At 39.8% G+C, this 16154-nt stretch overlaps 1 protein-coding gene across 3 annotated transcripts in view; it reads left to right on the top strand.

Annotated features, from left to right (window-relative positions):
* The window catches only part of Adcy8 (adenylate cyclase 8), a 289342-nt gene that overhangs the window by 126728 nt on the left and 146460 nt on the right, over positions 1–16154 (top strand). For all 3 annotated transcript variants that reach the window (XM_008845490.2, XM_029569544.1, XM_008845491.1), the window contains exon 5: positions 529–656. In XM_008845490.2, coding sequence (XP_008843712.1) covers positions 529–656 — 128 coding nt within the window. The remainder of the gene's footprint in view (positions 1–528; positions 657–16154) is intronic.

Below are 16154 nucleotides of genomic sequence, written 5' to 3'. Positions count from 1 at the left end.
AACCAAAGAAGCAATGTTAGCTTTCCCTCACTATAACTCAATACTTGAAGTAATTACGTTATAAAGAAAAGATTTTGGCTCACAGTTTGAGGGTCAAACTGTGATTGGTTGACCCCACTGCTTTGGGAAGTGTGGTGAGATAACACAACACGGCAGGGAGCTCATGTGGAACAAGCCACTAACTTCATGGTGGCCAGAAAGCAGAGAGAGGATGCGGTCATAGTGAGGTAGGGTCACACTATTCTCATCAATAGTGCTCCCACCCCAATGACTGTAACCTTCCACTAGATTGCAGCTTTCAATGCCAAGCTCTTAAAGTGTCAAGTTGTGGCTGAGTATAGACTAGCTAGGCCATTGGGGGTGCACTTCAGATCCAAACAGTAGGAGCGCTGGAATGGTGTTTTAAACTCTGAGGGCTCCAGACTCTAAGGCACAGAGACCTGGCCCTGCTTGCATCTTGCCCCAGGCATCCTTAAGAACTGGTCCTCAGGCTCACACATCTCTTTCCCTCCACTCTGTTCCTTCCAGGAGCATCATTGCCTTCGCATTAAAATCCTAGGGGACTGCTACTACTGCGTCTCTGGACTGCCTGAGCCCCGCCAGGACCATGCCCACTGCTGTGTTGAAATGGGCCTCAGCATGATCAAAACCATCAGGTAATTTGCAATCTTGTCCATGGTACCTGAGACCTCAATGTGTGTGATGAGAAAGATACATGGCCCAATCTCTCCTTAGCAGGAATTTGTTGTGTGTGATGAAAGGTAAAGATGTTGTCTTATTTCACAAAAAATACATATTCACGCATTCTCCTGTGTAAAATAATGGCTCTCAGATTCCTTGTTGTGTGATTTTACTTCACTTATGGTTACTTGTGTAGCAAGTTTGTATTACAAATATCCTTGTGGGGAGGAATATAGTGAGGAACAGAAGATGGACATAGTCCTCTTTAGAGAAATGTAGCTGTGTGGGAAAGATAGTGCATAACAATTTCAATGCAGCAAAATAACTAAGTTCTCCAACAAGTAAAATCCACATGCCTAGAAGGTTAAGAGAGGGAACACCCAATTTAATGCACCTTCTTAGAAGTGTTGAGAGCAGAGATGTCTAAACTGTCCCTTGAAATGTATTCTTTTCATTTTAGTTTTATGTGTTTTTTCAGTGAATATTTTTATTGAATTTTTGTGCATTTCATACAACACATCTTCATCATCTTTATACCCCCTCCCCCATCTGCAGTCCCCATAGCTCCCCACCATATTTCATGCATTCTGTTATATATGGTAAGGCCTATCAAGTCAAGTTTGTGTACCCAGATGTCCCTCTGTGTGAGTTCATCCACTGGAGCCTGGTCAGCCTATCTAGCGTCACTCCCTTAAAGAAGATCAACTCTCCCTCAGCGAATAGTGATCAGCTGCCAATAGTTCCTAAGCTAAGGTTGTGGCCTCCTGCCCATTTCCCCAGTTCTGTGCTGGGCTTTTGTCTGACTGAGTCTGCATGGGTTTCATGCATGCTGATACCATCGCTGTAAGTTCATATGAGCAAGTTTCCAGAGGCCTGGAAGACTCTGTTTCTTTATAACTGTACGCCAACCCTGGCTCTTACAATCTTTCTGCCCCCTCTTCTTCAGTGGTCCCTGAGCCCTGGGTAGGTGAGGTTTAATACAGGAGACTTATCCAGGAACCCAATCTGCAGTCTCTACACATTGGCCAGTTGTGGCCTTCTGTGTGCATTGCACTCTGTTGTATGAGGAAGCTTCACTGGTGGGAGTTGAGAGATGCATTAGTGTTTTCTCTACCCACTGCTCCACTATGTTCCATGAATTTTAGGTGTAACGGTTCCTTTGCAGATGTGTCACTTAGGGATGGGCATCTCTCAGACACTTGTTCTCTGTGTACAACCAGTTATGGAACTCTGTAATAGCCTCCATCCACTGCAAAAAGAATCTTTTTTATGAGTGGTGAATGGTAAACTTGTCTGTAAATATAAGGATCCATGTTTAAGCATACAATAAGACATTACATTTGTCTAGGGATATGATGAATGTAGGGTTTTCTCTAGGATCTATGACCTCTCCAGCCACGTGTATTTGGTTATGTTTATAGTGCCATGCATGAGTTCCCGCCCATGGAGAGAGGTTTAGTTCAATTAGGTAGCTGTTGATTACCCCAAAGATAAAAGTGATACTACTACAGTGCTATCGTTTGTTGTGTGGAAGAGGGAGGTTAGACAGGGAGAGACAAAGAGAGGGGGGAGAGATAAATAAAGTTTAGATGGTGTGAAAAACCAGAGGGGAACGTGTTAGATCAAAAACCTACTGAAAAATGCACATACGATAACTGAACCTGAGTGCAGGTAGGTACCTGAAATCTACATAACAAGAGGCATGGTACCAGACAGGAGAAACCTCCCTTTGAGTTGTTGATCAGAGTAGTGCATGAGATTCCCAAAATAACATGGGTTATTGCCACAGCCCTTGATTACTGCCCAGAACTTGAAGGTAAGGCCCTATTGGCTAAGATAGGACATACTTTGGACACAGGACTTAGAGCAATGGAGCTGGAACTGACCTGGAAGCCTCCTCCCTGAAGAATAGCTTCATAATTCTGGAGAAAATGTAATCTTAAAAAAAAAATACATGGACCGAGCATGGTGGTCTATGCCTTCAATCCCAGTACTCAGGAAGCAGAGGCAGGTGGATCTCTGTAAAATCAAGGCCAGCCTGGTGTACATGAGTTTTAGGCTAGCTGGGGCTACAGAGAGACTCTGTTTCAAAACAAACAATTTAAACAAATAATACAATTTGCATATTAAATAACACTATAATAGAATTATTTGCTATAGTTTTAAAAGAAGAAAAAGGGAAATTCTGAGGCTACAAAAAATGTAATAGAAATAATCACCTATTTCTAAGTGAGTCAATGCAAAAATCGTATTCAGTAGCTACCATGTCTAATTCCTGTTGCACTAATTGTCAATGGAATTAAAAAGAAGACAAAACTTCCACAATCACTGCCTCAAACGGACAACATGTTGGATTGTTGTGGATGCAGAAACGGGTCTGGTCACTTCAATATGCAGAAGGTTGAATCCACATCTCCACCATGAAAAAAAGACCGCCATTTTTATAATGACCATTTCTTGTTCAACTTTTTAAACATTATAGTATATCCACCCATGCATTTGTTTACATACGTAAATGTATACATTAGAGACTAGGACATACTTATGTGGAAGAATATGTTTTTTTGTTTTTGTTTTGTTTTTTACTTTCTAAAATTGTATGACCTCAATATTATACCTTTAGCTCTATCCATTTTTTCTATGGATTTTTTTTTAATTTTCCTTTAGAGTGAATACTATTCATATATATCTATATATCTACATATAGATATATAGCTATGCCAAATTTTCATTCTCCTTGTTAAAGTTAATAGAGTAGCAAAAATCATGGGGTTATACATATCTCTGTAGAGCTATCAGCTTCTCTGTGTTGATGCCCAGTAGTGAGATAGTTGGATCATTTGGCAGCAGTGAATAAGGGTTCCTCTTTCTCTACATCCTCTTCAACATTTTTGTCATATTTCTTGATGGCAGCTATTCTGACTGAAGTATTTCAAAATAGTTTTAATTTGCATTTCCCTGGTGACTAGGGATGTTTAACACTTTAAAATATTTGCCATTTGTATTTCTTTTCCTAAAACCTATCAATTCAATTAAGTAGTTCACTTCTTGCTTGGTAATTTTATTTCCTTGGTATTTAATTTTTGCAGTTCTTTGTATATTCTGGATATTAGTTTTGCCTGATATATGGCTGGTGAAGATTTCCTCCCATTCTGTGGACTCTGTGTGTTCTACTGATGTTTTCTTTTGCTGCACAGAAACTTTAATTTCATACAGTCCTATCTGTTGCTACTTGGGGCTAATTCTTGTGCTATTGGTGTTCTATTTAGAAAGTTCTTCTTTTCTACTCCACTGACTGAAGATTATTCCCTATATTTTTATCTAGAAGTTTCAGGTTTTAAGTTAATGTTTCTGATGCATTTCAATTTGACTCTTTTTCAATGTATACTTTTTACTAAATTTTTGTGCATTTTTTCAATACATTTTAAAAATATCTAAACCCGTTCCCCCACCCCACCCCCACTGGATTTCATGCATTCCATCACATATGCTAAGGCCTTTAAAGTCAAGTTTGTTTACCCAGATGTCACTCAGTGTGAGTTCATCCACTGGAGCCTGTTCGGCCTATCTAGCGGTCACTCCCTTAAAGAAGATCAAGTCTCCCTCACGAAGCAGTGATCAGCTGCCAATAGTTCCTCAGCTTAGGTTGAGGTCTCCGGCCTATTTTCCCAGTTCCATGTGGGTTTTTGTCTGGTTGAGTTTGTGTGGGTCTTCTGGATGCTGATACCATTGCTGTATGTTCATATGAGCAAGTTTTTAGAGGCCTGGAAGACTGTTTCCTTATGGTCATTCACCGTCCCTGGCTCTTAGAATTTTTCTGGCCCTGTGTATACAATTTCATTTTTCTGAAGGTAGAAATTCAGTTTTGCCCACTCCATTTATTGAACACCTCCTTTCCAATGTACGTGTTTGCCTCCTTTATTGAGAATGGGGTGAGCATTGCTTTGTGGGCTTATTTCTGGGTTCTCTGTTCCATTAGTCTACCTGCTTGTTTATGCCAATTCCAAGCTGTCTTCATCACTATGGCTCTGGTATAATTTGAAGTCAGGTATTGTTATGACTTCATAAAGGTATTCAAAATAATCAGCAACGGGATTCTGGAGGCAGAATGAGGAGTTTTGAAAAAGGGATGGGCATGAACACACATCAGGATGTGCTAAACCTGTACTGGGAGGCCTGAAATGAAAGAGTAGAGACAGATGGACCATCAGCTGATAGCAGCCAGAACCCACAGGGCTTTATCAGCCATGCTGGGGGATTTCACTTTATCTTCATGTCAAGTAGGTTGGCTTCTCGTGTGCTGCAAGTGGTTTTGACCTCAGTCAACACACCTTGCAAGTAGGACTCTAATCAGGGGAAGAAACTGAGGGGTGTGAGGATTCTAGAATTAAAATGAATGACTTTGGGGCAAAACCCTCAGCCTTGTGAGAACTTCTTGTCAGGAAGCCAAGATGATTACAGAACTTCCGAGGAATACATAGTCACACAGCCATGGCGGGGGGCAGGGGAGACTGTGTGTGTGTTTGAGAGTGAGAGAGAGAAAGAGACTGCGTGTGTGTTTGAGAGAGAGAGAAAAAGAGAGACTGTGTGTGTTTGAGAGACTGTGAGATAGAGACTGTTTCAGAGAGGGAGAGACTGTGTGTGTTTGAGAGAGAGAGAAGAAGAGACTGTGTTTGAGAGAAAGAGAGAGACTGTGTGTGTTTGAGAGAGAGACAAGACTGTATGTTTGAGAAGGAGACTGTGTTTGAGAGAGAGACTGTGTGTGTTTGAGAGAGAGAGACTGTATATGCGTTTGAGAGAGAGAGACTGTGTGTTTGAGAGAAAGAGACTGTGTGAGAGAGAGACTGTGTATTTGAGAAAGAGAGAGAGACTGTGTGTTTGAGAGAGAGAGAGAGAGAGAAAGACTGTTTCTGTATGTGTGTGTGTTTGTGTCTGTTTAACACCCCAAAGCCCATCAGACTTAATTTTTCTGAAGTATAACATAGGCTTTTTGCAAGTTCCTCGCTTTAAACAAATGTACAACCTGCCTTGAAAACCTACTGCATTTACACTGACAGAATTCTTCAAGGTGGAATTAGAGAAGGCCAGGCAAAATCAGAATAAGTAGAGGGCTTGTCAAAACGTAGCTCCAAAGCTTAGAACTTCTACCTGGAAGGTCATGCTTACATTGCCATAAAAGATTTCCACAGGAAACTTTATTTCCACAAAGGAAATAGACTAGAAAGTCATATCTTCCCAAAAGCTGGCATGAAATTTCTCTGAGGAAAGACTATATTTTTGAACAAATGCTTTGATAAGTTCCTGGTGACAAGGATCTGACTTTTAAGAATGAGCTAAATGTCAAAGATGGTCAGACTTTGCTCTGTTTGTGAACTGCAGGACCTTTGGCCAGACTACACAAATGAGTGGAGTGAGCAGTTACCGGACTGTGCTGTGTTTCTACAAAGGAGTGGCAGTTGCCCACCAGACCTGGTTCAGGGGCAGAGGAGGTAGACAGTCATGATTCTACGTGTCTTCAGACCAAAATTTAGGGTTCTTTCCTTGTGTGGGCAGTGTTACATTTTCACACTTTCATTTAGAAAAGAACAAATTTAAGGATCAAGAGATAAAAACTCTAGACACTTTTCTCCTCTTTAATGCCATGCCCAATATAATTCTATGCCTGGTCCTCCAATAAGTAAGTCTATAAGCAAAGGTTTCTTGAGTTCAACCATGTGTCAAACATGTGCTAAGCCATGAAACATAGTTATGAACACATTTCCTTAAGGCATTGCTCTACCTGACCATAGAGAGATCACTTGTGTTTACTGCCTATAAAGTAAAGAAACAAGACCAGAAATCTCTGAAGTTGCTATCAGTTCTGAAAATCTGTGGTTAATAACTATATACATAACAATCTCATTGATAAAATTTGCTATAGACATCCATGAGAGTTTCTACTTTGATTATATCCAGAAGACATGCTACAGAAGTGACTCTGCAAGAGAACTGAACGTGCTTAGGTCATTATCACTCTGGAGGGGACCTTCTCCCCTGGACTTTTTGTGGTCACTTCTATTGTCCATTTTATGGTCAAAAGACTTTTCTGGAGCTTTGGAGTTGGACAAAGAGAAGTAAAATTCAGATAAGCTTAAAATAATTCAAGGGCATTCTTTCTCGTTAGTTTATTAAGCATTGCTTTTACTTCTTTAGGATAAGACAAATTGGTTGCATATTTTTTAACTGCATGACTCAGAGTCTATTAATACCCAGATGACTCCTTGATTACAATGTAGGAGACTTGAGGTCCAACATTAATTCCTCTAGTTAACAAGAAGTCATGGCACAGAAGAATGAGCAGGAACACTGGATTAAGCAAGCTGTGGTTGCAATTGGCTCAGCCTTTGAGAATTTCCACTTTTACTGTGAAGTGTTTCACTCTGTGAGATGCCTGCTGAAAAACTATTCACATTAATGTGCGTAAAATAGAGTGCAAGCTACCTACCTTTACCAAAAAGGTCTTAATCTTAACCAACTGTCACTTGTACAAAATATATTTTTACTTTACATCAAAAGTACTTGTTCCAGGCACTGGACAGATAGCTCAGTGGTTAAAAACACTGGCTGCTCTTGCAGAGGACTGGGCTTTGGTTATTACCACCCACATGACAGCTAACAACAGTCTGCAACTCCAGTTCCAGGGGAATCCAATCCTCTCTGATCTCTATGGACATTGCACGACACGGGTGCACTTACATACATGCAGGCAATACATTCATACGCATAAAATTAATAATAAATAAAAAATTTTAATTTAAAAAGTACTTGTTCCTACTAGAAAACGTGATAGAAACTAAAGTCTAAGGCATATATAATATTACATTGCAAATATTGAAATGTAATGTCAGTAAACCATGTGATAGCTGATGTCCCCGATCTTATGGTCACCTTGTTCTTTGTTGCCAGAACTGGATCGCTGTTAAATGACCTGTCCATGTATTGTTCATGTGTCTCCTTGTCTTTCATTTGCTGTTTCCTCAACTGCCAAAGAATTAAGACCTCAGCACCAACCCCAAGGTCTAAGAAGACAATGGCTTAGGGAGTTTGAGAAAAGCTTACTACTCTTGCGAGAGGACCTGAGTTTAGTTACCAGCATCCACCTGGAGGGTCACAATCACCCATACTCCAGTTCCATGGATCTGATGCCCTCTTCTGGCCTCCATGGGAATTGTATGACATGATTGCACTTATATACAGGCAGGCAATACACTCATACACATAAAATAAAAATAAAAAATTCAAGAAAAAGGAAATAAGGGATCAGCATTATGAAGGTGATATTATATTTGATTTGTTGTTGTTTTTAGATCTCAGCAACTTTAAAAGTTGCCTTTTGGGGTTAAGATTTATGATTTTTGCACAAAGGAACAATCAACGCTCAAAATTACTCTGGTTCCTTATTCACTGATAAGTCCAACTATGTGACAGGAACTCTTCTCCAATAACAGACATGTCAACTGAGTACCCAGATCGGGACAGTCCAGGAGTCGCTGCTGCTAGGCTATAAGCAGGTTTCAAAGTGGGCGATGAGAGGCAGTGCAAGGTGGCGAAGGAGGGTCCTCTGGAATCGTGCCACCACCACAGGAGTATTCGTTTGAACTGTTCACTCATGAAAATACTGTCACAAAAACTAGGGAAGACAGGTGAGTGTGACCAGCAGTAGCACAGTAACAAGCAACGGTGCCACCGAAGAAGGTACAAAGGACCGTTTACAGCACTAGCACCGGCTTCTCATAACCCTGGCAGCACAGTATAGAGGTTATTCCACCTTTGGAATAAAATTAAAATTAAAATTAAAATTTTAATTAAAATAAAATTAAAATTGAGTACTGGAACCCTACACATACAATACCATTTTCCATGCTGGTACCCATAGACCAGGCCTCTAGATCCAAGTACCATTAGACTTGTTGGTGAGCTGTACCTCTAGTCCCTACCATCGCTGAGCAAATTCTCATAAGCCACAGGCTCTGCACAGTCCTCAGTAACAAACAGGGCTTAGGAGTTCGAGGATTCTAGCATGCCCTAGCATCATCCCTCCTACAGGGTTTTCCCAGACAAAACCAGTCTATGAAAACTGGAATAAGAACCTTCTTTAAGTAGGCAGAGATTGACACTCAGCTACATGGATTAAGAGCATTCAGGGGAATGGACAAAATCACATACCAGTAATTGACTCTGAAGAGGTGGAGTGGGCCAGCTACCTGACAATCTAAAATAGTTATGTAAAGAATCTCAGTGAACTCTAAGAAAACACTGGAAACAATTTAACGAACTAAGGGAAACAGTAAGTGGCCAGAACAAGGAACTTGATAAAGAGATTAAAACTTTTTGAGTTTGATGTACTCAGCATACTGAAAATATTTTTAATTTGCTTTATCCAGCAAGTTGTACTTCAGAAATAAAGAAAAAATAATTTCTTATACAAACAAGAGTTGAGGTATCTTGTCACTGGTAAGAAAACTGTTAAAAGGCGTTCTGCACCCTAGAAGAAAATTTCATTAGCTTGAAACAATCTGTTATAACTGTAAGATTTTCCATAAGCCTTGAAATAACTGCAAAGCAAAAAAGTTAAAAATACGCAAAATATGAAAAGAAAACCAAGGAACAAAAATGCAGCACTAAAGAAAAGCATCTTGCCTCAAACGAAGACAGCTATGAAAGGAAGAACCAAGAATCTATGAGATAACCAGGAAATATTTAATGAATGATAGTAATAAATCCTTGCTATTAAGCCTACAGAAACAGTTCAGCAGCTAAGAGTACATGCTGCTCTTGCAGAGGACCTGAGTTTGGTTCCCAGCACCCACATCAGGCAGCTCATAGCCAACTATAACTCCAGCTCCAAGGGAACTGACACCCTCCTCTGGCCTCCATGAGCATCTACACTCATGTACACACACACACACACACACACACACACACACACACACACATACACACACACATACAAAATTACAAAATAATAAAAGTAATTCCTTAATAAATTTGTACTGTCAATAATTTCCATCAAGATAAAGGATTACATTATCCATCAAAGAACATTGACTGATTGAAGAGAACGTTTTAAAAAAGGAGATTCAGACCAGGCTTGGTGGCACTCACCTTTAATCCCAGCATTCAGGAGGCAGAGGCAGGCAGATCTCTGTGAGTTCAAGGCCAGTCAGTTCTACATAGTGAGTTCCAGGCCAGCTGAGGCTACGGGGAGACCCTGTCTCAAAAAGACAAGACAGACAGACAGACAGACTCAACTCTATAGCTGTCCAGAAAAGTAAGGACACACATACACCAAAATTGAAAGTGAAGTGAGGGAAACAAACATTCCAGATGAATAAAAAGGAGACAGAAGGAAGGATGAGGCGTTATAAATAGGTTACCCTGACAAATAAGTCAACAAATTCAAAGAGACTGAATCAGTCCAAGCCTATTTCTAAGCACAGTGCTCTAAAACTGGAAATCACTGACAGGAACATTGGAAAATTTACAAACACATGAAAATTAAACAACTTGCTTCTGATCAACAAATGGGGTGAATGAAAAAATTCAAATAGAACTTTAAATGTTTTCTTGAGATAAAATAATTGAGATTTTTTTAAATTAGCAAATGGTAGGGTTTTTTTGTTTGTTTAATTTCTGGGTCTGTGTTCCTAATTGTTCTAGTTAGAAACCCCTCTCCCATGCTACACTGAATAGAAGTAGCTACAGTTGACATCTTTGCCTTATTCCTGATTGTAGAGGGAACCTTCCAGATTTCCCCCCTGGCATGTAATAAGAGCTGTGGTTTGCCATAAATACATCCTGCATTGTACTGAGATATATTACTTCTATTCCTAATTTGTTGGCAGTTTTTGTTATGAAGGACTGTTGCATTTTGTGAAATGCTTTTAATTTCTGTATTGAAGTGATCATGTGATTTTTAAACCCATCATTCTGTTAATGTAATGCATCGCACTTAAGAATTTATGGATGTTGAACCCTCCTTGCATTCTTGAGATGAATCCCAGTAGATCACATACTAAATTCACTTTGCTAGCATTCTGTTGAGGATTTTTGTATCTATTCTCATCAGGGACATTGGCTTACCATTTCCTTCCTTTTCTCCCCTTCGTCCCTCCTCCTATCTATTGCTGTAAGTTCATATAAGTAACTGACCAGCTGTCTAGTAAACTGTTTCCTTATGGTCATCCACCACCTCTGGCACTTACAATCTTTCTGCTACCTCTTCTGCAATGATCCCTCATCCTTGGGAGGCAAAAATTTGTTAGAGGGTTAGATTCAGGGATAAGCACTCTGTAGCCTCTTGTATTCTGCACTTTGACCAATTATGGGTTTCAGTGTTAATCACCATCTACTGCATAAGGAAACTCGTCTGGTGTGAGTTGAGAGATGCATTCATCCTGTGTGTACAGGTTGCATTGAAGATGTGTCATTTAGTGTTTATCATCTCACAGACACTTATTCTCTGTGTTTGACCAGCCCCGGAACTCTAAAATAGTCTCCATCTGTTGCAAAAAGAAGTTTAATTAATGAGGGGCAAAAGGTACACTTGTTGGTAAATATGGGGATGCATATTTAGAATAAAGTAAGAAACTATGCTGGTCTAGGGATGTAGCAAAAGTAGGTTTTGCTCTAGGATCCATGACCTCTCCAGTCATGTATACTTGGCTATGTTTACAGTACCACACATGAGTTCCTTTCCATTGAGCAGTCCTTAATTCCAACTAGACAGCTGCTGATTACACCCAAGATAAAAGTGCCACTACAGCACCAATAACAAGAGTTTTTTGGGCCATTCATTGTTGTTTATTAGACTTTACAGCTGGGTAGGACCATTGATTGGTTTTCTCCCTTGGCGGCTTGTATAATACCCTCTGATACTATGAGAGCTAGTCTTCAGGGAGGAAGCTTCCAGATCAGTTCCAGCTCAATTGCTCAAAAATGTGTGGACACAACCCTGTGTCCAAATGTGGCCTTACCTTCAAGTTCTGAGAGAAAACCAAGGGGTGCGGCAACCGCCTGTGTTATTTTGAGAGGTTTGTGGACTACTCCGACCGACAATTCAAAGGGAGGTTTCTCCTGCCTGGCACTCTGTTTTCTGTTATATAGCATTGGTGACAATGGTATTTTGTATATGACCACAAAAGCTCTGTCAACAAGATAAATAACAACAACAACAATAAATTTTAAAAGGATTTAAACTAAAAAATTTCTTCACAGCAAGGGAAATAACAAATATATCAGAGGGGCCTTCAATATGGTTTAGGAAGTAGAGATGTGTGCACCCAGGCCTGATGATCTGTGTCCATCACTGGATCCCATAAGATAGCATGATAGAATCAACTCCAAAGAATTGTTTTCTGAACTATACATGCCTGTACACACACCTATACACAGGCACACACACACACACTAAATATAATCAATAATCACAATAATTAAATATAGCTGAGACATCCTAGAGAATGATAGAAAGAATTTTCAAACTGTACATTTGATCAGGGATCAATATCCAAAATATGTAAGAAGACCAACAAATAATGTAATAGAATATGGATACAGAAGATGGGTGTGGTGGTGCATGCCTTTAATCCCAGCATCCAGGATGCAGAGGGAGGGGGATCTCAGTCTATATAATAGGTTCCAAGACAGGGACTACAGGGAGACCCTGTCTCAAAAAAAAAAAAAAGACAAAACAAAAAAGGAAAGAAAAAATGGACAAAGAAAGGGATCTGTAGACATACATAAATAAGTAGGTAAGAGTGCTTACTATGTAAGCATGAGGACCTAAGTCTGAATCCTCAGCAACCACATAAAAATGTGGACATGATGGCACATGCTGGTGGCCCCAGCATTGGGGGACACAGACAGAAGAATGCTGGGAGCCTCTGGCCAGCCAGCCCCGCTGAAATTGCATGTTTTATGGGATGGTTCAATAAGAGATCCCATTTCAAGGAAATAGGATGGAGAGGGCTAGAGGAAAAAGCTCAATTCTGGTCTCTCCATGTGTACACATGGGCACATACACTGCATACACCTGCACATCCACATACATGAACCTACACACACACACGCACACCACAAAAAATGGACAAAATGAAATATAGAAAGACAAGTGCAGTGTGTTCTCTCTTGTATATGGAAATGTTAAAAAGTCTGAAAATAAAATAGTTAACACTGGAGACTAGGAAGGGTGAAAGGATCCACGAGGGTTGGTGAATAAGGGTGGTTGGAATGAATCAGAGCACACTGTATGTATCCATGAAAACATCACATTGCACTCCACTAATATGTACAATTCATTCATGTTATTTTAATGACACAAATAATTATTTCTTAAATACGACATGAAAATGACTAATAAGTATATGAAAAAATGTTCATCACTAAATATTAGGGAAATACAAATTAAAACCACAGTGAAAGATCATCTCATATCTGTCATCTGTCAGAATAGCTTATTATTAAAGGAACAAAAGATAAATATTGGTGAGCATATGGATTAAAAATAATTCTTGTTACTGTTGATGAGAATGTAAATTAGCAGCAGGCATTATGGAAAACAATATGGAAGCTCCTCAAAATGTTAAAAATAGAATGACCATATACTCCAGCAGTTCCCCTATTGAATGTTTGTGTTTACTGAAGCATTATTCAAAATAGTCAAGAAATGAAGAATATGATATTTTTATATATCTATATCACATAAATGTGAAATATATGTGCACATATTGGATAGTATCCTAGGTTGTTTCTCTGTTGCTAAAACACTGACCAAAAGCAACTTGGGGAGGAAAGGGTTTATTTCATTTTAAACTTCCAGGTGACAGCCCATCCCTAATGGAAGAAAGAGCAGGAACTCAAGACAGGCACCTGAAGCAGGAACAGAAGCACAAACCACAGAACACTGAAACTGACTTTCTTCCCCTTGGTTGTTTAGTTTGCTTTCTTATACAATCCAAGCAAACTTGCCCAGGAGTGGCACTACCTATAGTGGCCTGGGATCTCCTACATCAATTAGCAGTTAAGAAAAAGCCCCACAAACATGCCCACAAGTCAAGCTGATGGAGGAAATTCCTCAGTTGAAGCTCCCTCTTCCCAGGTATCTCTAGTTTCTGTCAAGTTGATAAAAACTAACCAGCACAGATGAACATTTAGCTGTTTTTTTTTTTAAAGGAACTCCTGTCATCTGTAACAACACAGGTAAGTCTGGAAGGATCATATTAAGTGAAATAAGCCAGGAACAGAAAGACAAATGCTGCTTGATGTCATTCATGTAGATGTGAGAAAGCTGATCGCCCAGAGGCAGAAAGTAAAACGACAGCTGTCAGGGACTGGACAGCCAGCAAAGAGGAGGACAGAGGGTTGGAAGGTGTAGTTCTGTGTGTAAATTTTTAGTTTTAGGAAATAAGCCCAAGATACCTTATACAGTGTTATGACTATAGTCATATGTTGTATTCTCAAAAAGTGTTAATAAAATAGCTAAGCAATATCATCACAAAAATGAAAATTATGTAAGGCAAAATACATTAATTAGCTAGATTTAATCATTCCACAATGTATACATAATTCAAAGCAACATTATACATACAGTTTTATCTGTCAATAAAAGCAAGAAATAAAACTGATTTTAAAATTACATAGAAGGCAGGTGTCAAGCCACAGTGACTGTGGAGGTCTAGCTAGATAGTTCAGTGGGTAAAAGCACTTGCAAAAGCCTGGTGACCTGAATTCACATGAAGGTGGGAGGACAGAAGCTGCTCTACAAAGTTGTCCTCTGACCTCCACACATGCACTGTGGTGTGTGTGTGCCCACATTCATACACATCATACACACACGTGCACACGTGCATATACACATGCACATATGTATACACACATACACTTAAATAATAATAATAAGTAAATAAAAAGGAAGGAAACAATTATTTATGTTATTTACCTTTACTGAAGTTATCTGCATAGCAAGCCTTTTAAAAATTAGGTTTGGTTTTACTTATTTTTATTTAATGTGTATGAATGTTTTGCCTGCATGTATGTAAGTGCATCCATGTCATGCAATGCCTAATGTCAGAAGGGGGCATCAGATCCCCTGAAACTGGAGTTACAGATGGTTGTTAGCCACCATGTGGGTGCTGGGGACTGAACTCAAGTCTTCTACAAGAGCAATAATTGCTGTTAACTGCTGAGCCACCTCTCCAGCTCCCATAGTAGGACTTTTGACCAAACGACAACAAAAAAGAAAAAGGTTTGTTTTTCTTGGGGACAAAGTCATGAAGAATGAGTCATCCTAACCATTTAAGAATGGAAGCAGCCATAGGTGTGCCTGTGTGTGTATGTTTGTGTTTGTGCACGCCTGTAAATGTACATAGATATGTACGCACGTGATCTTTCTGCATGTAGGTGTGACTGTGTATGTACGTGCTTGTGTGCTTATGTGTATGTGTGTAAGTCTGTAAATTCAACATTGAGGTTAGTATAAGAAATGCTGCGACTAATTGACAGGCAGTGTGTAGTCATTGGCACAGTGGGAAAGTGATGTACTTTAGTATTGATATTAGAAAGAAACTGCAGATATGGTAACTTTCTCTCAAGTTGACATAGGAGCAAAGGAAATGTGTTAAGGAAACAGTTAAGAGATATTTTTATACCAATTTAGGTGAGAGAAGAACCTGAAATAAGGAAGCAGCTATGAAATAACAGTAACGAATGATAATGCTACAAACTGAGACCCTGGAAGTCAACTGAGGGACATGATAAATATTTGTCATGGTAGTAGATTTATGTTTTAATTGGTATTATTGTGAGAATTATGATCAGGATTCCACTGCATTAAAGGTACAGTTTTTTTCTAGACATGATTATGGCAAATATTACCTGGAAGTGACTTACAGGGAAAGTGGGTAGCTCTTGATCTTTAGCAGTAGACCCAATCTGTTCCCATCTCTGCTTCTTACTAAAACATGTGACCATGGATGTATAACTTGATTTAGATCTTCCACAACCTCTTCTGAAAAACAGAGACTAGATCCTGTCACCTGAGTTCTCTTAGGGCCCCTTGCTCCTGACGCAGGTAGACAAACCATACCACATCTTTATCTGAATTTTTCATAATTTATATCCTGGGTGGGGAGGGTGGAGTAGAGTAACTTACAAAAGCAAACATCCAATGCTCCACAAAGGTGAACACCTGGTGCCCCATCCCACTCTGTGGCTCAGGGGCCCCATTCCAGATCACTTCCACAGACTGCCCACAGCCTCCATTAACTTTCACCCATGCCTCATGGGCCCCGAAGTCTTGCCCCAGGTTGGTAAATGCCCCCTCTCCAGTCCACGGGGCAAGATGCCAAGGCCATTTTTTCCACACCTCCGCTTCTGTCCCCAAAATGGGCAAACACGCCTCCCTCCTAGGCCAGCTCTCCACAGCTCCCTCTCAG

This window comes from Nannospalax galili, unplaced genomic scaffold (assembly GCF_000622305.1).
Source record: "Nannospalax galili isolate Female #2095 unplaced genomic scaffold, S.galili_v1.0 scaffold380, whole genome shotgun sequence".
Lineage (NCBI taxonomy): Eukaryota > Metazoa > Chordata > Mammalia > Rodentia > Spalacidae > Nannospalax > Nannospalax galili.
Note: the sequence above shows the minus strand (reverse complement) of the source record. Positions and strands in the feature narration are given on the sequence as shown.